At 42.0% G+C, this 24,674-nt stretch overlaps 1 protein-coding gene across 2 annotated transcripts in view; it reads right to left on the reverse strand.

Annotated features, from left to right (window-relative positions):
* Positions 1-24,674, reverse strand: part of hsd17b4 (hydroxysteroid (17-beta) dehydrogenase 4) — a 103,701-nt gene that overhangs the window by 37,770 nt on the left and 41,257 nt on the right. For both annotated transcript variants that reach the window (XM_078214608.1, XM_078214607.1), the window contains 5 exons: positions 20,364-20,473; positions 17,731-17,964; positions 11,825-11,876; positions 4,048-4,119; positions 3,347-3,450 (listed from right to left, as the gene is read on the reverse strand). In XM_078214608.1, the coding sequence (XP_078070734.1) occupies positions 3,347-3,450; positions 4,048-4,119; positions 11,825-11,876; positions 17,731-17,964; positions 20,364-20,473 (572 nt within the window). The remainder of the gene's footprint in view (positions 1-3,346; positions 3,451-4,047; positions 4,120-11,824; positions 11,877-17,730; positions 17,965-20,363; positions 20,474-24,674) is intronic.

The raw sequence follows: 24,674 nt of genomic DNA on the forward strand, positions 1-24,674 counted from the left end.
GATCGAACCAGGGCAGGACTTATTCAGTTAATGGTAGGGCGTTGGGGAGAGTTATAGAACAAAGATTGAGGAGTACAGGTTCATAGCTCCTTGAAAATTGAGTCACAGGTGGACAAGGTGGTGAAGAAGGCATTCAGCATGCTTGGTTTCATTCGTCAGAACATTGAATACAGGAGTTGGGACATCTTGTTGAAGTTGTACAAGACATTGATAAGGCCACACTTGGAATACTGTGTACAGTTCTGGTCACCCTATTATAGAAAGGATATTATTAAACTAGAAAGAGTGCAGAAAAGATTTATTAGGATGCTACCAGGGCTTGATGGTTTGAGGTATAAGGAGAGGCTAGATAGACTGGGACTTCTTTCTGAAGCGTAAGAGGCTGAGGGGTGATTTTATTGAGGTCTATAAAATAATGAGGGGCAGAGATCAGCTAGTCAATATCTTTTCCCAAAGGTAGGGGAGTCTAAAATTAGAGGGCATAGGTTAAAGGTGAGAGGGGAGAGATACAAAAGGGTCCAGAGGGGCAATTTTTTCACACACAGGGTGGTGAGTATCTGGAACAAGCTGCCAGAGGTAGTAGTCGGGGTGAGTACAATTTTGTCTTTTAAAAAGCATTTAGACAGTTACATGGGTAAGATGGATATAGAGAGATATGGACCAAACGCGGGCAACTGGGACTCGCTTAGGGGTTAAAAAAAAAGGCGAAGGGCCTGTTTCCATGCTGTAAATCTCTATGACTCTATGTTTCAATATGATCACTTGTCATTTTTCTAACTTTCAGTGGACACAGGCCCAGCCAACCCATCTTGCATCATAAGATAACCCCCTCATCCCAGAGATCAGTTGAATAAAACTTCTCTGAACTGCTTCTAACACATTTATATCATTTCTTAAATAAGGAGACCAAAACTGTACACAGTACTCTAAATGCAGGTCTCATTAATGCTCAGTAAAACTGCAGCAAAACGTCACAACTTTTATATTCCATTTGCTTTGCAATAAAAAAAACATTCCATTAGCCTTCCTCATCACTTGCTGTAGCTGCATACTAACCTTCTGTGATTCATGTACCAGGACACCTAGATGCCTTTGTACCTCAGAGTTCTGCAATCTCTCTTCATTTTAGTAATATGCTGCTTTTCCATTATTTCTGCCAAAGTGGACAAGTTCATATTTTCCCATATTATTTATAATCCATTTGCAAAATTTTAAACCTATTTTTAACCTCACTTAACCCAAGTCAATTTGCAGCTTCCTTATGTCCACTTAACAATTTACTTTCCGAGCTATCTTTACGTCATTAGCAAATTTAGCAAGCATACATTCAGTCCCTTTGCCTAAATCACTGATATAAGTTGTAAATAGCTAAGGCCCATCATTGATCCCTGTGTGCAATCATCACACCTTGCCAACCTGAAAATAACCCATTTACCTCTGCACTCTGCTTGTTAGCTACACAATCTTCTATTCATACTAATATGTTATTATCCCCTACACCATGAGCCTTTATTTTGCGCAATAATCATTGGTGTGGTATCGTGTTACATATTCTGGAAATCTAGGTACAGCACATCCACAGATTCCCCTTTATCCATGTTGCTTGTTACTTCCTCAAAGAACTCTAATAAATCATGCATATGAACAAGGAGCAGGAATAGATCATTTTGCCCCTCAAGCCTGCTCTGTTATTTAATAAGATCATGGGTGATCTGATGGTAACATCAAATCTGCATCTCGCCTACCCCAAATAATCTATCACCCCCTTGCTTATCAAGAATCTATCCACCTCTGCCTTCAAAATGTTCCACCTTTTCAGGAAGAGAGTTCATGGTTGAGCACGATTTCCCTGGCACAAAACCATGTCGACTCAGCCTGATTTCATTGAGATTTTCTAAAAGCTCCCTAAACCTCCTTACTTATACATTCCTAATTTCCCTCATTGTTAAGCCAACTGGTAAGTAGTTTCCTGCTTTCCATCCCCTGCCTTTCTTGAACAGAGGAGTAACATTTGTTATTTTCCAATCTGATGGGATTTTTCCAGATCAAGGGAATTTTGGAAAATTAAAACCAATGCATCTACCATCTCAGCAGCCACTTCATCCTATAGACCTTAAAGTAGTCCATCAGGACCAGGGGACTTGTTAGCTTTTGGTTCTAATCATTTTCTTAGTACCCTTTTCCTAGTGATTGCAATTGTTTAAATCTCTCCCTTTTACCTCCCAATTCACAATTATTTCTGGGATGTTATTTGCGTTTGTATTTTTGTTATTGCAGGGGTGAAGAAACTTACAGAAATAGATACGAGCAAGGCCACAGAGGGATTTGAAGAATTATGAACTAAGAGCACCAAGGTGATGGATGAATAGGATTAAGCGTGAGCTAGTGTATCGGCGGCAGAGTTTTGATTGATCTTGAAGATTGAAAAATAGGAGGGAGGTCAGCCATCAGAACAGTTAAGTCTGGAGGTAACAAAAACATAGACCGGAATTTTCCAGCCCTTCCCGCTGGGAAGATCTTCCAGTCCGTCAAGCGAGCCATGAAAATTGCCGTTGACTTTAGTAGGACCAGAAGATCGCACCAGCGCCCAATAGCTCATCACCTCCGTCGCGGGTGTTCCTGCCTGGAGGAAATTCCAGTCACAGATAAGGTTTTCAGCAGATGAGACACAGATAGAGATATTTCAACAGGATATTTGTCAGAAATATCCTGTTGAAGCTCTGCTCAGGGACAAACAAGATACTGAAGTTGCAAACACACTGCTGTTCAGTCTGAGACAGGCCATCTCTTCGACCTGAGACAGGCTAAGAAATTGATAATTATGGAGTTGTGACAGGAGCCAAAAGCAATGGCTTTGTTTGTCCTAATACATTTCATTGGAGGAAATGGCACTCATCCAGGGCCAGATACGAGACAAGCAACCTGTCAATGGAGAGGTAAAGAGGCATTGAGTAGAGCTGGATATTCAGTGAACATAAGCTTAATATTAGATTCTAACTGCAAAAAAAAACAAGCATATAAAATGGGACAGAAATACTATTTTACACTAATATGCTAGTATTAAAGCATATTATTATGCTTTAATACTTATTACAGCTCAATACTGTAGAATGTCACCAGAAATTAAATGAGCAAAATGTAACACATTGCAATTTAATAACTATTACAAGTTTTAAAACTTTTGAGTTTATTAATTGTGGTATAAATATCTAATGTCCTGAGAGAATAGCCAATTCTAAATTAAACACCTTCATCTTGCTCAGAGGAAATAATTGTGTCCTACTGGCATGAACATGACACAAGTAATCTGAAAAATAGCCTCAGGCATGTGTATAGTGACATTTACCTTAACTTTATCAGATGTCCTTTTTCCTCCAAAGCCTCCAGCTCCCACAACAAATATAGAAAATTGGTTATAGCAGAGCAAGTCTTTCTCATTGTAGGTATGAACTGAAAGGGAAGTAGACCTAGAGTTAGTTATAGATTTAGTCAGTACAGGCAAAGTTTATCTGTACATGTCTTTTCAGAACTCAACTTGAATGGATGGCCATATGACTGAGGCACTCAGAAAATGAGCGTTTGATTTGATGATTGGATATTCCTTGACCCTCACCATCCATCCAATATGCCTCCAAGTCTCAAGAGTACAAGGTAAAAAGCTGTAGCATCTTGCAATGACTTGATTATGCTTTCAAGTTGTAGGACTGAATATGTATTTCACATCTATGCTTTTTAAGCAAAATGATGGAGTTTAAATTGGAAGCATTTCAAGCATATCATTTTCATCCAAAATCCTCCTTAATACAAGTGGACTTTATGGTTGGGCATTTTGAAATATAGAAACCAAACAAATGAGTTGTCAATTGCTTAAATTGATCCATTCTCAATAAAGCAAATTCTTTGCTCAAATTCAATAGAGTAACGGAAGGCAAAAAGAAAATAAGAGCCAAAGATTGAAGAGGAGCACAAGGCTACTCCAAATAGATAATCCCATCAAACATTCATTGTGAAACCTAAAGTTGAGTTTATTTTTACATTAAAACTTACCATCAAGAAGTATAACAGCACCAGATCCTTTATCAAAAATATCAGCAATAGTACCCTCAGACTTCAGGGTTCCTAACAAATAGACAAACATGATTACTCGTAAGTGATTAGTTTTTTTTGTTTCTCCCTAACTAATCTGTATTTTTGGAAAAAGTCTCATTTTACATCAGAAATTACATAACTTTGCCAAGTAAGCACTTCTCACCAACATTTAATATATTTCCACAATTATGTTTCTATCTTAATGTAATAATATGTATAGATTCTTTGTGTTTATGCATATATTCTGTGTGGGTAAGGAAAGCTGTGCATGTGGCAATTAAATTAGGTTTTTGGAGTCAAATTGTCTGGGGAGTCTACGGAATGAAAGAATAAAAGTGCTACCCACAATCTATCAAGTTTAGACTCTATCAACATTATGGTCAGGATCAATGAGGTGCATTCAACCATGAAGTGAAATAAAAATAAACACAGGTGGCTGGAAGATGATAGAAACCCATTGAGCCGCCAGTTGAATCTTTTGCAAGGCACTGCACACTGAACTTGTTGCAGATCAAAGGCTTCAAATGCAATGGAGGGGGCTACAATTATTTCAACTTGCTGGGGAAGCCAAAGCAACTTCAAATCAAAGCTGTGTGCATACATTGGAGCTGAGTATAATGCTGTGCAGATTGGAATCCCCCTCCTTGCCCCCCAGGCGAAACTGACATGTCCTCTTCCTCAGAAGACTTGAATGGGGTTTGCTGTTACTGCAGCTTCTGACAGGGAGAAAGGAAAATCTCTGTTGTAGAATGGACTGCTGCAATGATTTAAAACTTCTGGCAGACAGAATCATAGAATCCCTCCCATGCAGAAGGAGTCTACACTGACTCTCTGACAGAGCATCTTACCCAGGCCAACTCCCTGCCCTATCCCTGTAACCCCATGCGTTTACCCTACTAATACCCCGAACCTACACATCTTGGGGCAATTTAGCACTGTCAATCTCCTAACTTGCATATCTTTGGCCAGTAGGAGGAAACCAGAGCACCCGGGGGAAACCCACTCAGACAGAGGGAGGAATGTACAAACTCCACGGAGACAGTCACACAAGGCCAGAATTGAATATGGGTCACTGTTGCTGTGAAGTAGCAGTGCTAACCACCATGCCGCCCCGGACATTAAAGTGTTCTGGTCACTTTGAAATTTGCACAACTGACAGGCAGGATACTGATCACAAAGTCTGCCCAAAATCACCATGCCAGGGATGATCTTCAAGTCTGTCGGGACTAGAAGGGGCCACGACACTCCCATCCTGGCAGAGAGTGATGGGGTCAGCCCCCTTGCCCCCAGCGTGAATCCACCCAACCTCAGGACCCTTCCTCTGTAGCCTGGCAGCAGCAGAGGGGCAAATGGCCACTGGACCAACCTTCTCACGAAAGAGGCAGTATTGGGCAAGCTAATGGGGCTAAAGGTAGACAAGTCTCCTGGCCATGATGGAATGCATCCCAGGGTACTAAAAGAGATGGTGGGAGAAATAGCAAATGCACTAGTGGTAATTTACCAAAATTCTCTGGACTCTGGGGTGCTTCCCGCAGATTGGAAAACAGCAAATGTGACGCCACTGTTTAGAAAAGGAGGTAGACAAAAGGCGGGTAACTATAGGCTGGTTAGCTTAACTTTTGTAGCAGGGAAAATGTTTGAATCTATCATCGAGGAAGAAATAGCGAGACATCTGGATATAAATTGTCCCACTGTTAAGACGCAGCATGGGTTCATGAAGGGTAGGTCATGTTTGACTAATTTGGTGGAATTCTTTGAGAACATTACATGTGCAGTGGACAATGGGGAACCTATGGATGTGGTATATCTGGATTTCCAGAAGGCATTTGACAAGGTGCCGCACCAAAGACTGCTGCATAAGATAAAGGTGCACAGTGTTACGGGTAATGTATTAGCATGGATAGAGGATTGGTTAACTAACAGAAAGCAAAGAGTGGGGGTAAACGGGTGTTTTTCTGGTTGGCAATCAGTGGCGAGTGGTGTGCCTCAGGGATCAGTGTTCAGACCGCAATTGTTTACGATTTACATAGATGATTTGGAGTTGGGGACCAAGTGCAGTGTGTCAAAATTCGCAGATGACACTAAGATGAGTAGCCATGATGTGGAGATGCCGGCGTTGGACTGGGGTAAGCACAGTAAGAAATCTCACAACACCAGGTTAAAGTCCAACAGGTTTATTTGGCAGCACAAGCTTTCCGAAAGCTTGTGCTGCCAAATAAACCTGTTGGACTTTAACCTGGTGCTGTGAGAGTTCTTACTAAGATAAGTGGCAGAGCAAAGTGTGCAGAGGATGCTGAAAGTCTGCAAAGGGATATAGATAGTCTAAGTGAGTGGGCAAGGGTCTGGCAGATGGAGTACAATGTTGGTAAATGTGAGATCATCCATTTTGGTAGGAATAACAGCAAAATGGACTATTATTTAAATGGTAAAAAATTGCAGCATGCTGCTGTGCAGAGGGACCTGGGTGTCCTTGTGCAAGAATCACAAGGAGTTGGTTTGCAGGTGCAGCAGGTAATTAAGAAGGCAAATGGAATTTTGTCCTTCATTGCTAGAGGGATGGAGTTTAAAAACAGCGAGCTTATATTGCAGCTGTATAAGGTGCTGTTGAGGCCACACTTGGGAGTACTGTGTACAGTTTTAGTCTCCTTACTCGAGAAAGGACATACGGGCACTGGACGAGGTGCAGAGGAGGTTCGCTAGGTTGATTCTGGAGTTGAGAGGGTTGGCTTATGAGGAGAGGCTGAGTAGACTGGGGCTATACTCATTGGAATTCAAAAGAATGAGGGGAGATCTTATAGAAACATATAAGATTATAAAGGGAACTGATAAGATAGAAGCAGGGAAGTTGTTTCCACTGGCGGGTGAAACTAGAACTAGGGGGCAAGGCCTCAAAATAAGGGGAAGCAGATTTAGGACTGAGTTGAGGAGGAACTTCTTCACACAGAGGGTTGTGAATCTGTGGAATTCCCTGCCCAGTGAAGCAGTTGAGGCTACTTCATTGAATGTTTTTAAGGCACGGATAGATACATTTTTGAACAGTAAAGGAATTAAGGGTTATGGTGAGCAGGCATGTAAGTGGAGCTGGTCCACGCAAAGATCAGCCATGATCTTAGTGAAAGGCAGAGCAGGCTCAAGGGGCCAGATGGCCTACTCCTGTTCCTAGTTCTTATATTCTCGAGCTCCCTCGAGGCCCAAAGTGCCAGGTCAGGGAACAGTGACTGCACTGTTGGCACTGCCAAGATGTGAGGTATGAAGGGAAGCTGAGTGGAAGGTCTGAGGGGGAAGGGGGGCTGTGGTGGGCCTGGAAAAGAAGTTGAGCTGAGTGGAGGGTCTGAATGGCAGGTGTAGGAGGTTGCTTTGAGGGTATGAGGGGGGGGGAAGTTGGTCAGATCAACCTCATGCCTGCATTGGGGGAGGGGGTAAGATGCCCCTCTTGGTGAGGGATTGGGGATTGGTGGTGCTTCCCTGGTCAGTGTGTGGGCAGGGGGGTGGGGCACCACTACATTTGAGGGGGGGGGGGGGGGAGGGGGGTGGATGTCCGAGTGCAGAGATTGACAACCAGCAGGTTGTCAACGATGCATAAATGGCATCCATCAGATGGAAGAATCCTCCAGGTTTTCCGCGTGTGCACTTGGGTCCAATGTGGGAGAATCACGGCCTTAGTTTTAGGGGACACAGCAACCCCCAGGAAAGTTTACTAAGGGCAATGGTGATAAGTGTGCAGAATTTGGGTGTCAGTGAAGACATGGAATGGAAACCAGTTGATGGATAGTGGAAGAAAGAAGGTTGATCAACTTGGGAGAGTGCAGCGATTAGATAGTAACAGTATGGATTAGCTTTTCATCTGTGGAGATAAATGGAGGCAAACAATGTTATAAATGTGAATGACTGGTCTTGTTGATAGATTTTTTCTTTTTTACTCATTCATGGGATGTGGATGCCGCTGACATTTGTTGCTCGTCCCTAATTGCCCCAAGAGCAATTAAGAGTCAACCACATTGCCATGGGTCTGGAATCTCATGTAGGCCAGACCAGGTAAAGATAGTAGTTTTCCTTCCCTAAAGGACATTAGTGAATGGTTATTTGTAACTTGTCCTTTATCTTCAGTTCTTGATTGCTTTGAAGCCAAGAAGGTGGATGCCTCCCATGGTCTTGGAGTGCTATCTGCTTTCTATAATGGCCCCCAGGAAGTGTTGAGTACAACTAATGCAGAATTTTGGGTTTTTACAAGAATCATAGTTTTAATTATAGAACTTTGTTAATTAATTGAATTTAAGTTCCATCAGCTACTGTGATAGTACTGTGAGCATTAGCCTGGGCTTCTGGATTACCAGTGTCGATATGCGCGATCTTCTTGGAGATCCTCTCCACTTGGAGCCATTCTGGATTACCAGACCAATGACATTACTACCATGTCACTTGAATCCAATGCAGGATGTACATTTTCAATAAACTCTTGCCTCTATCTACTGCAATGATGTCAATGTCATAGAACGGGCATGAATGTAGGTTCAATATCAAACTTGCTTAGTTGCTAAAGTGGAAAGTGGTTAGAAACTGAAGCCTGCAAATAGAGAACAAAATTTTTTTTTAAAATCAGGAAAATTCCACATTAGTTATAGCCAACACTTCCTGAGGGCCATTATAGAAAGCAGATAGTACTCCAAGCCCATGGGAGACATCCACCTTCTTGACATCAAAGCAATCAAGAACTGAAGATAAAGGACAAGTTACAAATAACCAAAAGTGAATGTTTTTGCTTTCACTATAATCGTCCGAAGAATTACACTGATATTACTTGCTTCAAAACTTTAAAGTAATCTGTCACTTCAATGACAGTTGACATTTCACTTAAAAATATCTTCTAATTTACTTGGAAAGACACTGTCCAGGAAATTAAAGAGTGCACAAGTTGTCATGCAAGCTAATACAGTGGGTGCTACACATAGTAAATGATACGGCAAAGTGGTCCGCCAATCTCTTTTGTGTCGTGCTGACAAGCTGTAGATGCCAGTCACAATACCAAGGGAGTTTGCTGGTCACTATGGGGTGAGAAAGATTGGCTGGCGAAGACACCAAAACCAAGAGTATAACTTAAGTTTGTGAGGTAGAGGAGCAAATCAGGAGTTGGCAAGTGGTTCGTTTTAATGTAGAGCTAGAAAGTAAGTGCAACATATTCCAGCTATACTCCTAATATTTACTGTCAATCCTTAGTTACTGGGGAGCATTAAGAATCGACCACACAGTGGACTGGAAGAATGAAACACTTGTTTTTGGACCCTGTTCCAAATTTTGGTCCCTAAATATCACTCCATCCCTCTTCCTGACAACAGCCTGAGATGAAGCCAGTCTGTTCCATATCACACTTGGATCCTGAGTTGCATTTCCAACTTCACGCCCTGTTCCCCAGATTCCTGTGTTTGCTGATCTGAATTGACTCCCTGTCAAGCAATGCCTTGCTTTTAAAATTCTCATCTTTGTTTTCAAATCCCTCCATGGCTTTGCTTCTCCCTTTCTCTGTAATCTCCTCCAATCTCACAGCCTTCCAAAATATCTGTGCTTCGCTAATTCTGGCCTCTTGTGCATTCCCAAACATAACTATTTATCCCATTGGTAGCCATGTTTTCAGTTGACTAGGCCCCAGGCTCTGGAATTCCGACCGTACACCTCTCCGCCTCCCTACCTAATTTTCCTCCATAAAGACACTTCTTAAAACCTACCTCGTTGATCAATCTTTTGGTTATCTGACCAATATCTCTTGTAGCTCAGTACCATGCTGTCTTATAGTGCTCCTCTGAAGCACCTTGGAGCATTGCATTACATTAAAGACATTATATAAATATAGGTTGTCATCGTTGCTATTGTTGTAAGTTTGCCATTATTAGCTCAGACCAAGTGATGGCCTCTCTGTCCTGAAGCACAGCTGAATTTTTACAATAATCCAGAAGCTTTAATGGCTACTTTTTTTTTCCTGCTACTGGACAACAAAATAAATGATTTATTGAATCCATTTCACAGTTTGCTATGGTCTCAGGTTCACAACCACTAGGTTGCAAGTCCTGTACATTAACTGCTGGGCTATAATACCATTTGTTGTAATCAAATTCTTACTAGTAACATTTAACTTCAATAGTTTCCTCAAAGCAAAACTAACCTCTGTTAGGTCTTTTCAGTGTAATCTGCAGAAATTCTGGTTTCAGGTTTTCACACTGTGCACTCACAGGAATCATTGTAGGAAAAACTGATTTCATAGAATGATACAGCACAAAGGAGCCTTTCAGCCCATTTTCGCTGTTCCAGCTCTTTGAAAGAGCCATCCAATTATCCACTCATCTGCTCTTTTCCATTAGCCCCGAAAATCTTCTCATTTTCAGGTATATCCAGTTGCCTTTAGAAAGTTGACACTGAATCGGTTACAATCACCATTGTAGAACTTTGACAACTTGTCTAAAAAGAAAAAATAATTGCTCCTCTGGTTCTTTAGCTAATTATCTTATATCTGTTTCTTTTTGTGAGGATACTGTGCTATTAATGTATGTTATGTTTAAGTGGGGACTGCTTTAAGATTCAGTGTTTTGTTAGAAACAGTCGGTTTGTCCGGAAGAATAAAACAGATGCTGGAAAGCAGGATAACTACTCATTTTAGCAGTGTTTATTAGCAGAAGGCTTAATGAGCTTTTGTTTATCAAAGAACACCTTAGGTGTTCTTTTGATTAATGTAATGGAAGGTGAGTTAGGTATACAGGGTCATATAGTCATGTGATATTAGAAATGGGTGAAGCTAGTTTTGTAGCTCAGAAAAGCAGCTTTCTGAGTTCAGTTGTTGGAGAGGTCTGTTTAAAGATAGCAACCTCTCTACAAAATCTCTCTGGAAGCTCCAAAGCTGTTAACCCAAGTCAGAGCAAGTGTATTTGGATTTCCTAACTATATTTTAAAGTGGGGTTGAAGTCTATAAGAAAAATATTGCTTAATTGGAACTGAATAGTAACAAGTTAGAAATTAAGAAACATAGAAAAAATAGAAAAACTACAGCACAAAACAGGCCCTTCGGCCCCACAAGTTGTGCCGAACATATCCCTACCTTTTAGGCCTACCTATAACCCTCCATCCTATTACGTCCCATGTACTCATCCAGGAGTCTCTTAAAAGACCCTATTGAGTTTGCCTCCACCACCGACGGCAGCTGATTCCACTCGTACAGCACAAATTAAGAGTTGTTTCTTTTCATGTTTAAAAATTGTTCAGTGGTTAAGAGTTAAACTGTTGTCATTTTGTTAGTTACACTTAAACTGTGTAATAAATAAAACTTGTTTTGATAGCAAAGAACCCGAATTTGTCTGTGGAATTACTCTGAAGGAAAGCACAGTTTCCTCACATTTATGCCAAAATAGAAAAATTGCTGGAGTCTAATCTGGCCTCATTAAACACCTTGGCAATTCTGATCGGGCACCCTAACATTCTGGTTACTGACCCTTCTGCCAATGGAAACAGTAGTTCTCCATCTGCTCTCATCAAACCCCTGTGCTGCTTCTCTGCCTTCACTGAAAAGAACGATTCTGACGAATGAACCAGGTGCTGGTAAATGGGATTAGTATTAGGTTGGTAATGGTCGACATTGACATGAGGGACCGAAGGGCCTGTTTCTGTGCTGTACGACTCTGTGATTCATGATAAAAGCAGAAGAACACTGAACTGCAGCAAGTCAGAAGAGGAGGCGAATTTCTGAAACTGTTACCTGAAGTTGGCAGTGGTTTGTACATCTCCAAATATTGTTCACCATGCAGCACCTGCAAGATGTACAGAAAACTCATCACATAAATGTGAAACCTTTACCAGAAAAGAACAATCTCCATTTTCTCACATATATATTTAAACAATATTTTAAAACCTAGCCAAATATTAAAAATGACATAAACCAGATTTACTTCATACCCAAAAAACTCACTAAACTATTTAGGGTAAGAAACATAACTTCATCACAAATGCTGCTTAAAAAGTCAATTTTAAAAGGAACATAGGAACTCAGCTACAGACGGGACTAGAAGGGTTTAATTTTTCAGCTCCCAAAGTTTAAAAATATACTTTCAACAAATATCGAATGACTTCCTTTACCACAAAATTAGCCAATTTTCTCTTGATTTTGTCTTTACATCTGCCCTGGACTGACTGTTCCACTTGTTCACTTCAAGTAAAGTAGCAAAAACTATAGTCCACCAAGAAATTCAACACTCCAATAACTCTTTAGTGAGTGCGAAACAGACCATGCCTACATGGCAGGCAGGAAGCAAGTGTTAATTACAGATGTGAAGTACGCCATCCACCATATTACTTTGATCAAAAAATAAAAATTCAAGGTTCACTTCTGAACCAAGCATCAGGTCCCTTTCATAAATAAGTCGTCTAACACCAGGATGATTTACCAGGGGAGCCAGTGCCAGTGATATTCTGAAATTCAGGTCCATGTGCAACAGCACAATCAGTCCTTAAAGGATCCCCTGCAGGCCTCAACTAATGTTTACCTGAATGTGGAGGAGGGGGAAGCAAAGATTGTTGTCCTGGCTTCTCATTAAAATCACATTTTTTTATTCATGGGATCTGAGCGCCGCTGGGTGGGCCAGCATCTGTTGCTCATCCGGAATTGCCCCTGAACTGAATGGGTTGCTACGCCATTTCACAAAGATGTGCAGGTTAGGTGGATTGGCCATGCTGAATTGCCCCTAGTGTTGCCCCAGGATTTTGATTTGATTTATTATTGTCATATGTATTGGTATACAATGAAAAGTATTGTTTCTTGCACGCGAGACAGGAAAAGTATACAGTACATAGAGAAGGAAAAGACAGTGCAGAATGTAGTGTTACAGTCATAACTAGGGTGTAGAGAATGATCAACTTAATATGAGGTAAGTCCTTTCAAAAGACTGATGGAAGCAGGGAAGAAGCTGTTCTTGAGTTAGTTGGTACGTGACTTCAGACTTTTGTATCTTTTTCCCAATGTTAGAAGGTGGCAGAGAGAATGTCCGGGGTGCGTGGGGTCCTTAATTATACTGGCTGCTTTTCCGAGACAGCAGGAAGTGTAGACAGAGTCAATGCATGAGAGGCTGGTTTGCGTGATGGACTGGGCTTCGTTCTCGACCCTTTGTAGTTTTTTTGCAGTCTTGGGCAGAGCTGGAGCCATACCAAGCTGTGATACAACCAGAAAGAATGCTTTCTATGGTGCATCTGTAAAAGTTGGTGAGGGTCGTAGCAAACTTGCCAAATTTCTTTAGCCTCCCGAGAAAGTATAGGCGTTGGTGGGCTTTCTTAACTATAGCATCAGCATGGAGGGACCAGGACAGGTTGTTGGTAATCTGGACATCCAGAAACTTGGAGCTCTCGACCATTTCCACTTCGCCCCCGTTGATGTAGACAGGGGCATGTCCTCCACTACCCTCCCTGAAGTTGATGACTATCTCCTTCGTTTTGTTAACATTAAGAGAGAGATTATTGTCGTCGCACCAGTTCATCAGATTCTCTATCTCTTTCCTGTTCTCTATATCATCATTGTTTGAGATCCAACCCACTACGGTGGTGTCGTCAGCAAACTTGAAAATGAAGTTGGAGGGGAATTTGGCCACACAGTAATAGGTGTATAAGGAGTCTAGTAGGGGGCTGAGAACACAGCCTTGCAGAGCACCGATGTTGAGGATGATGGTGGAGGAGGTGCTGTTGCCTATTTTTACTGATTGCGGTCTGTGGTTTAGGAAGTCCAGGATCCAGTTGCAGAGGGAGGAGCCAAGCCCCAGACCACGGAGTTTGGAGGGGAATTTTGTAGGAATAATGGTGTTGAAGGCTGAGCTGTAGTCAATAAATAGGAGTCTGACATAGGTGCCTTTGTTGTCTAGGTGTTCAAGGGTTGAGCGTAGAGCCAGGGAGATGGCGTCTGCTGTGGACCTGTTGCGGCAGTAGGCAAACTGTAGTGGATTTAGGCAATCTGGAAGGTCAAAATTGATTCGTGCCATGACCAATCTTTCGAAGCACTTCATACTGATGGATGTCAGAGCCACTGGACGATAGTCATTAAGGCCACGCTGCCTGGCTTTTCTTTGGAACCAAGTTAATGGTCATCTTCTTGAAGCAGTTAGAACCTCAGATTGGTGTAAAGGGAGGTTAAAGATGTCTGCGAATACCCCTGCCAGCTGGCCCGTGCAGGATCTGAGTGCTCATCCAGATACCCCATCCGGGCCACTCGCTTTTTGTGGGTTGACTTTTGAGAAGGCTGCTCTGATGTCTGCGATGGTGCGAGGTTTGTCCGAAGCTTCTGGGGTAGAGGGCTCTCGTTGACCTCTTGCTCAAAATGGGCACATAATGCGTTGGGCTCATTGGGAATGGGTGCACTGGTGCCGATGATTTTACATGCCTTCATGTTGTAGCCTGTTATGTTAGGATGTGTAGGTTAGGAGGATTAGCGGGGAAAACAGATGGGGTTACGGGGACAGGTGGGATGGTCACAGAGTTGGTGCAAACTCAATGGGCCAAATGGCCTCCTTCTGCACTGTAGGAATTCTATGATTTCTGAGGGTATTTTTCTTTTAAGAGTCAACCATATTGCTGTGGGTCTAGAATCACATGCAGGCCAGACCAGGTAGAGATGATAGATTTCCTTCCCGAAAATACATTCGTGGACCAGATGGGTTTTTTTGGAAAATTGTGCATGGCTCCATCTAAATAGTTATTTAAGAAAGGTGAAAGAGGGAAACAAGAGAATTATAAACCTGCTCACCTAGCATCTGTTATAATTAAATGACTGAAAACTTTCAGCTGAGCAGAGAGCCAGCATGGACTAGTGAAGGGTAGATTGTACCGAAAAAACCTGATTGAATTTTATTGAAAAGGGTGACTAAACTAATAGACATGTAAGCTTATGGATGTTATTTATTTGGGCTTCCAGAAGGCATTCAATAAAATCCCTCTTGAGAGACTATTAGCTGAAGTTGAAGCTCACAGGACAGAGGGCTAATTATTGAACTGGTTAGGAAGTTAGCCAAACCGCAGGAGACAGAATGTAGGGATAATGGGAAGATACAGTAATTGGCAGGATGTGATTATTCTTATTCCAGAGATCTGTGTTAGGATCTGAATTAGTTATCATTTTTACTGACGGATTAGATGACAGGATAGAGTGCCATATACCCAAAACTGCTGATGGCACAAAGATAGGCAACACTGGAAACAGTGGATGCATGATATTACAATTAATATTAGGGATGGCAACAAAAGCTGGCCTTGCCATTGACACTCAAATCACATGAATGAATAAAAGAAATTAAGTAAATGGAGAAAACCGTGGCAAATGGACTTCAAAGTAGACAAGCCACAATCCACACTGGACCAAAGTAATTTCTAAACAGTGAACAACTAAAAGCAGTGGGGGTCCAGAGAGACTGAGGGGCAGTGCTTCCATTAAGCTGTGCAGCAGCCTCAAAGATGCGGTGTAGGAATTGTTCTATAAATTTAAAGGAACTGCGCACAACGTTGTAAAAAGAACATTGCTTCAGATCCATCTACATAAATCAATCAAAGAGACTAACTGAGTGCTGCCTTCATATTTTAGAGACTTAGAATACAAGGTGGCACAAATACCACTTAGGAAAAATATATTGGCCTTGGAGGGAGTGCAGTTTAAATTTACAAGAATTATCCTTGGATTGGAAGAGTTGAATCACAAGGAGAGATTATATAAACTAAGGCTGTAGTCCTTAGAATTTAAGTTGCACCATGTCAAGATGGGATGAGTTTGTTGCATCAGCTGTTTTTTTTAAGATATGTTTCCAAGCTAGAATTTGCAATAATCATCACCATGATTCACTTATTATTTCTAAAATAAATCAGTTCAATGAACTGTTTCGACCGTGGCTCATTGAAATGTTCATTAGCCTTCCTTTCAAAACACTGGAGAAACACACATCAAGGTACTTGCAAGATTACAGCACTGAGTTCATGTAACAGGTTATTTTGTTATGAACGTTTAGTTACACTATGTAATGACTAAATATTGGACAGTAAACTCAATTATAAGGGATATAAGATCTGCTCATAGAGACCAAGTGATTCTGAACCTTTAAGGAATATGAGTTGCAGAATCAATTTATAACGCTTATGTCAGTAGCGGGTTCAGTTGTGCCACCCAATAATGAAAGTAATAAGTTTTGCATCATTGATTGAATTTTCATTGACAATTAAAGTGGATGTAGTGCAGTTCCTAAAGTCATTTGAAAACTTTGTTCCTCGCTATTTTAATATCAGATCTTTCAAGTATAACCCAACACTGGATACCATTGGTTATGCTTAGTCTGGGATTGTAAATCTTAGTCCTGCACCTTTTCATCTGGAGAATATCGGACTGGATTCTACCCTCCCTCACCAGCAGGTTTAAAGGCTCATGGGCTCATAAAATCCATCAGATGCCACCACCGCCGCCCCCCCTCCCCCACCCACCCACCAGTCCATCTGAACTTTTATGAGATATGGGGAAGGTGTCAGGTGGCCCACCCACCCTTGGACCTATTGAGGCTCGAGTAGCCAATTAAGGATCTCATCCCATGCCCATTGGTATTTTACTGGTAACAGGTAGAGACCCACACCATACAGGAAAGCCCTGCAGCTTTAAATGCGCAGGCCAGAATTGAGCAAAGGAGGAGACCTTCTTGGCGGTCCTGGGCCCATCAGAGGCATCCTGGTTCACCACCGCTCCACCTTCCCAAGGTCTTGTGTCCCCTTTTAGCTCTCATCCCAGCACCTTCAACCTGGCCCCCCACACCTGGTATGTCAGCCTGGTCTTGGAGATATCCAAGACTTACCTCCAAGTTCGGTTCCTCTTCATTGGGACTGGTTGTGCTCCCATCACCCCCTGCCTGGTGTTATTGGGATTACAGAGCCACCAGCCATGTGCCTGGCCGGCAGCTCTCTGAGGTGGGACTTTCCCCCAAGATAAGGGTGGAAGGGTCACCTTAGAACAATTAACGGGGCAATTATCAGGATGGTGGCAAGCTCCCCCTGACCTTTTCAGCTGGAGGAGAGGGCCGGGGGGGGGGTGGCGGGAGCACATGGACTGCTGCGTCCCGTGACATTCAGCCCATATTGTCACTACAAGTCACAGTAAAATTATCAGTCCTCCCAAAACCCAAGAAATGGTGATAAAGTAAAATGGCTTCACGATGTTAGGGACTAAGCATCGAATTCATATAAAGTAGTACCACCAACTAAAAATAACTTTTCATCTGTGATCCAAGCCAAAAAATACTACATGCGGTTGAATTTGTCTTGATAATACTAGATGCAGTATTTCCTGGTGGAAGAACTATTAATTTAAACTATACCCCTGCTCAAAACATACACTCTCTTTTTCGACTAGGTGCTGGGTTAGCAGGGAATCTTTATATACTACAGCCCCATTAAATTACCAGCATATTCATGGAATTGTACATCAGTAGGAATTCTGTGGTTTCAGGATTAGTGGCCATGGACTAAAAAAAAACGGTGTAAAAAAAGTTAGTTCATAATTAAGGTTTCTAAATTGAGGTTCGCGAGAAAAATCAGACATTGAGGATGTTTGTCTTGGAATTTGTACCAATTCATACAAATCTCGTTCTTTTGAGAACTTGCCTTTGTGAAGTCAATGTTCAGTCCAGGAATTGATGCAAAACCACCATTCATCGCATCTTGGGCAGGAATTACCCCAAAAGTAGGCAAACAGGAGAACTCTTCATTTCCTTCAAAAAGGAATTTCAGGTGATCAGGATCCTTTGTTGTCATGCCAACTCCCAGAGCATAGAGAATCGGCTGCAGATTGGTGTAGGTGTATTCAGTCAAAGGAAGCTTTTTACCCACAGCTTCAGCCTGTAATCAAAAGGTAGATGAAACAAAAAAAAACTTGAATATCACAGGTCAAAAAAATTAATTTTATATAATTCTGAAGTGGGGAAGGTTATAATCTCAAAGTGGCCCCTTAGAAAGCCTGGAGAAAAAAATCTCCCTAGTTATGCTGCGCAGTTCACTGGTCAAATTTTACATACACCCTGACTGCACTCCCCCAACCCTGGGAGGTTTAGGGGAGAGGGGTGCAAAGTGGAGCGGCATGGCGGGCAAACCATGTCTGTTTCCAGTGGAATTTTACTAGCGGACAAGTATGTGTCAGGCAGCCTGCCAATGACCACATTGAGGACCTTAAGTGGCCAATTAATGGCCACATGGCACTCGGCTCCATCTCAATGCAAATGCACTTGTCTACACCAAGGGACTCTGGGACTCAAGAGCTGCCAATTATTTGATATGGTCATCAGCACCTGGAAGTGGTACATCCTCCTACATGGGGCTAGAAGCCATGACCTCAGACAATTAACTGCTAAATTACCGTAAAATTCAACCATGGTTTCCCAGACGGGCGGTGGTGTGTTCGCCCTGACTTTTCAGCCTGTGGCAGGACCACTGCTTCCATGAAAAATTCTGGACATAGAGTCCATTAATAGATCTGAACATTGTTCACTGATGTTATACAACAAATCTATTTATGCAATGCCTTTAACACAGAAAATGTTCCAAGACACTTCAGAGATGCAAGGGAATAAAATGGGCGTCAAACAAAAGGTAGAGATACTTGGGGCCAAATGCTTGGTCACATGACTCCTTGAAAGACGACCAGGGTGGGGCGCTCAGAGAGGAATTATTTAATTTTTTAAAAATGTATTCACCCACAGGATATGCGCATCATTGGCGAGTATTTATTATCCATCCCTAATTACCCTCAAGAATTGTGGTGAGCCATTTTCCTGAACCACTGCAGTTCATGTAGTGCAAATACTCCCACACTGCTGTTCGATAGGGAGCTCCAGGGTTTTGACCAAACACCAATGAGGGAACAGCAATATATTTCCAAGCTAGGATAGTGTGTGACTGGTAGGGGAACTTAGAGATGTCAGATGCGCCTTACTACCTGGAAGGATGTTTGGATGGGGCTGCTTTGGGCAGATTGCTACAGTGCATTATGGGCTGCACACTGTCACCATGCTGTGTCTTTGGTGGTGGGAGTGAATGTTTATGATGTGAATGGGGTTGTAAACCAAGCAGCCTTCTTGGTCTTGAATGGTGTCTGAAATGCAATCTTCTAGGCACAGAGAGCATTCCATCATACAACTGATCTGTCCATTCCATATGGTGAAAGGTTTTTGGGGATTCGGGTGAGTCACTCATTGCAGAATACCCAGTCTCTCACCTGCTCTTGTAATATTTATATGGTTGGTCAGTTAGGTTTCTGATGAATTATGAAACGCCAGGATACTTATTGGTGGTGGGTATTTAACAAGAAATCATAGTATTCCTACAGTGCAAAATTTGGCTCATTGAGCCTGCACTGACAACAATCCCATCCAGGCCCTATCCCGTAACCCCACATATTTAACCTGCTAATCTCCTGACACTAATGGTCAATTTAGCATCGCCAATCCCTATCCGCACATCTTTGGAACGTGGGAAAAAAACGGAGCACCTGTAGGAAACCCATGCAGACACGGGAAGAACATGCAAACTCCACACAGACGATCACTTGAGGTCAGCATTGAATCCTGGTCCCTGGCACTGTGAAGCAGCAGTGTTAACCACTGTGCTGCCATGTTGCCCAATGATACGGGCGGCACGGTAGCACAGTGGTTAGCACTGCTGCTTCACAGCTCCATGGACCTGGGTTCGATTCCTGGCTTGGGTCACTGTCTGTGTGGAGTTTGCACATTCTCCTCGTGTCTGCGTGGGTTTCCTCCGGGTGCTCCAGTTTCCTCCCACAGTCCAAAAAAGTGCGGGTTAGGTGAATTGGCCATGCTAAATTGCCCCTTCGTGTCAGAGGGACTAGCTAGAGTAAATGCATGGGGTTATGGGGATAGGACCTGGATGGGATTGTGGTCGATGCAGACTCGATGGGTCGAATAGCCTCCTTCTGCACTGTATGATTCCATAATGAGTCTGAAACAAAAACTAAATTAGATATTGATGCTGGAATTAATATTCATGAAAAAAGTGCTCCCCTAGAAGTGGACGGTGTAAAGACCCAACTGGATAAATCATCTAGAATATCTATCAAACTGTAGCAAAGCCCTGAGGATTAAACTTGCAAAAATAACGATAAGATCATATTTGAGAATAAATGTTCAAGTTGAAAAATACCCTTAGAATACCAAAATAAATAACTGAAAAGCTAATTCACATGGGACAAATTACACTCGCGCATTGTATCACCACATGACACTTACGGGATTGATGCCTGAAGTGCTCATTTGCATTGAACCACTAGTGGGGTTCATCGACATTCCTGCTTTATCGTCAAATTTGTTCAGTACTTCATAAAGAGTGCTAATCGATTCTGGAATGAAAATACAACAGTGCAGTCAGTCTCGAACTCTGAATGATTAGCCAATTCAAATTCAACATTTACAACATATAACCACGCTGATAAGCTCTAAAACCTCATGGAACTATATGTATTTACATTAGCGAGAGACCAAAACTAGGATCCATATAGTCACCAACAAATCCAAAATGGAATTCATGTGAAACTTCTTTACTCAAAGGCATAACAGGGAAGTAATATAAGATAGGCTTATTCGAACGGGGTGGGAGGAAGCTAGAAAGAACCATAAATGCCAGCTTAGAACAGTTTGGTGGAAATGCCAGATTCTGTGCTGTAAATTCTATGTAACATTTTGATAAGACAATACAGGTTTAAGCCATCACTGATACCAGGACAGTTAGGGTGACATCTGTCATAGGAAGATGTTAGAATCGATCATTACAGAGATTACAGCTGGGCACTTAGAAAATCTCAAGGTAACCAGGAAGAGTCAGCATAGTTTTGTGAAAGGGAAATCATGTTTAACCAATTTATTGGGAGTATTTTGAAGAAGCAACATGCAGTGTGGATAAAGGGGAGCCTGTAAAAGATTAGATTTCAAGAAAGCATTTGTTAAGGTGTCACATCAGAGATAACTTGTGAAAAATAAAAGCTCATGCTGTAGGGGGTAAAATATTAAGGATAGAAGATTGGTTGGTGAGCAAGAAACAGAAAGTATGCACAAATGCAACATTTTCTGATTGCAGAACGTGACAAGTGGAATCCCGCAAGAGTCTGTGCTGGAGTCTGAACTTTTCATAATTCACATCAATGACTTAGATGACGGGAGAAAAGGCACGTTGGCTAAATTTGTACACAAAGATAGGTTGGAAAGTATGTTGTGAAGGGTACATAAGGAGGCTGCTGACAGATACAAGTAGTTTGCGTGAGTAGGCAAAAATGTGGCAGATGGAGTTGGGGCAGCATAGTGGCAAGCACTGCTGCCTCACAGCACCAGGGATCCGGGTTCAATTCCCAGCTTGGGTGACTGTGTGGAGTCTGCACATTCTCCTGTGTCTGCGTGGATTTCCTCCGGGTGCTCCGGTTTCCTCCCATGGCGTGCTGGTTAGGTGCACTGGCCATTCTACATTCTCCTTCAGTGTACCCGAACAGGCGCCGGAGTGTGGTGACTAAGGAATTTTCACAGTAACTTTATTGCAGTGTTAATGTAAGCTTACTTGTGACTAATAAATAAACTTTAAAATTGTGGGAAAATGTGAAGTTGTTCACTTTGGCAGGAAGAATAAAAAGCAGACTATTATTTAAATGGAGAATGAGTGCAGAATTTCCGAGGTGTAGAAAGATCTCGGTTTTTGAGTGCTCATGTCACAAGTTAGTATGCAGATACAGCAAGCAACTAAGGCAGCTAATGGAATGCTATCCTTTATTATGAGAGGAATTGAACATAAAAGCGAGAATGCTCTGCTTCAATTATATAGGGCATTAGTGAGACCACATCTGGAAGACAGTGCGCAGTTTTAGTCTCAAAGAACAAAGAACAGTACAGCACAGGAAACAGGACCTTCAGCCCTCCAAGCCTGTGCCGCTCCTTGGTCCATCTAGACCATTCATTTGTATCCCTCCATTCCCAGACTGCTCATGTGACTATCCAGGTAAGTCTTTAACGATGTCAGCGTGTCTGCCTCCACCACCCTACTTGGCAGCGCATTCCAGGCCCCCACCACTCTCTGTGTAAAAAACGTCCCTCTGATATCTGAGTTATACCTCGCCCCTCTCACCTTGAGCCCGTGACCCCATATGATCGTCACCTCCTTATTTAAGGAAAGATGTAAATATATTGGAGGCGTTCACAGGCTTACTAGATTGATTGATACCTGTAATGAGCGGTTTGTCTTATGAGGGAACATTTTGATTTGATTTATTATTGTCACATGTTCTGGAATACAGTGAAAAGTATTTTTCTTGAGCACTATACAGACAAAGCATACCATTCATACAGAAGGACAGGAGAGAGTACAGAATGCAGTGTTAGAGTCATAGCTAGGATCAACTTAATGCGAGGAAGGTCCATTCAAAAGTCTGATGGCAGCTGGGGAGAAGCTGTTCTCGAGTCGATTGGTACATTTCCTCAGACTTTTGTATCCTTTTCCCGAGGGAAGAAGGTGGAAGAGAGCATGTCCGGGATGAATGGGATCCTTAATAATGCTGGCTGCTTTTCCGAGGTAGCGGGAAGTGTAGACAATGTCAATGGTTGGGAGGCTGGTTTGAGTGATGGACTGGGCTTCGTTCATGACCCTTTGTACTTTCTTGCAGTCTTGGGCAGAGCGGGAGCTATACCAAGCTGTGATAAAACCAGAAAGAATGCTTTCTATGGTGCATCTGTAAAAGTTGGTGAGAGTGGTAGTGGGCATATCAAATTTCCTTAAGTCTTCTGAGAAAGTAGAGGTGTTGGACACACTGGGCTTGATTCCATTGGAGTTTAGAAGTGAGAGGTGGCTTAATTGAAGTACATAAGATTTGGAATTGTCTCGACAAAGTGAGCATGGAAAGGATGTTTCCACTCATGGGCAAGTCCAGAACTAGTTTTAAAATTAGGGGTTGCCCTTTTAGAGATGAGGAGAATTTTTTTTCTCTCAAAAAAATTGTGCAGCTTTGGAACTCTCTACCTCAGAAAACAGTAAAGGTGGGGTCACTGAATATTTTTAAGGTGGAGGTAGATTCTTGTTAGATAATGGAAACAAAGATTTTTGGGAGTATATGGAAATGTGGAATTCAAAACACTAACAGAACAGCTATGTTACTGAATAGCGGAGCAAGCTCGAGGGCTGAATGGCCTCCTTCTGCTCCTATTAAGTATGTTTGTATACCTTAAGCTTGAATTATTTCTGTAGGGTAGCTTCTCAGTTCAATTATCATTGAATACATCATGTCACCAGAGCAAAATAACACATTTCTGCTCTTTATTGCAAATGTACATTATTTAGCGGAACAACGCATATTGAAACAGTTTATTTTCACTTGTTAGTCAGGAGACGAGCAAAATCCCTAAGTTATGGGGAGTCATCAGACAACTAGTCTATCACGTACTTTTATTTTTAAACAGTTCCATTGAACGGATAAAAAACAGGATCCAAATCAAAGCTTGCAGTCAAATAGGAGTTCCAGGTCACTTGGTTGTGGTGTGACAGAATTATTATTGGCAAAAGTAGATTGGATACATTTTCTTGTGTCTTAAAAATATGAATTAAATAAAATACAATGTTCTGATGTGCATTTGTTTTGCAAAGTTAGCGAGAGATGAGCAAAAATTCAACTAACGAATTGCCCACATCCAGAGAAGAAACATAAACAAAATTTCAAAGAGGTTTTTTGAGCAAAATGATTATTGCAATCTGTTTCTGTGCATCATACAAAAATTTGAGCAAAGGAAAGATTTGAATTAGAGTAAAATGAACTGGACAAGGACAGACAAGGTACCCTTTTCTCTCTCAACAGATAGTGGCCAGAAGTTTGCACTGCCATTCGCTACAGGCACAAAATCCTGCTAGAGTCAAAGAACAAAAATCTCGCTGTTGGGATCTCATTTTCTGATTTTGCTTGCCCCTCGCCATAGTGACATTACAAAGTTCCAGCCCAGGAAGGAAGAAAGGTCATTTCCATACATTCAAATATAATTAGTGTGCTTCCCCACCATATCGCTCCCCCACAGTAGGAATTCAGCTGCCTCTTGATATCACATGGAGTGAATCAAATTGGCTGAAGGCTAACATCTCTCACATTGGGGATGTCAAGAGGGAGCTGAGATGAATCATCCACTCAGCGCTTCTGGCTGAATATGGCTGCAAATGCTTCAGCCTTGTCTTTTGCACTGATGCACTGGGCTCCGCCATCATTCAAAGTAGACTCAACAGCACATAACTGGAAAAAGTCAGCAAATTCCATTATTTTGGAACTATAATGACAGACAACCAGTCCTCTGATGAGATCAGCACACCCATTGGAAGGGCTGCCACCAACGCCAGCCAATTAACAAAGCGGGTATGAAAAAACAGAAAACTGACTCCCAAGCACAGATGCTCATCATTAGGGCTCGTATCCTCAGCACACTGCTGCATGGCAGTGAAGACTGGACAACATTATCTACCAAGAACAAAGGCTCAATAACCTCCAGCATCTATGATACATTCTTGGCATCACATGGAAAGATAAAATC

The sequence above is a fragment of the Mustelus asterias genome, chromosome 6 (genome assembly GCF_964213995.1).
Source record: "Mustelus asterias chromosome 6, sMusAst1.hap1.1, whole genome shotgun sequence".
NCBI lineage: Eukaryota > Metazoa > Chordata > Chondrichthyes > Carcharhiniformes > Triakidae > Mustelus > Mustelus asterias.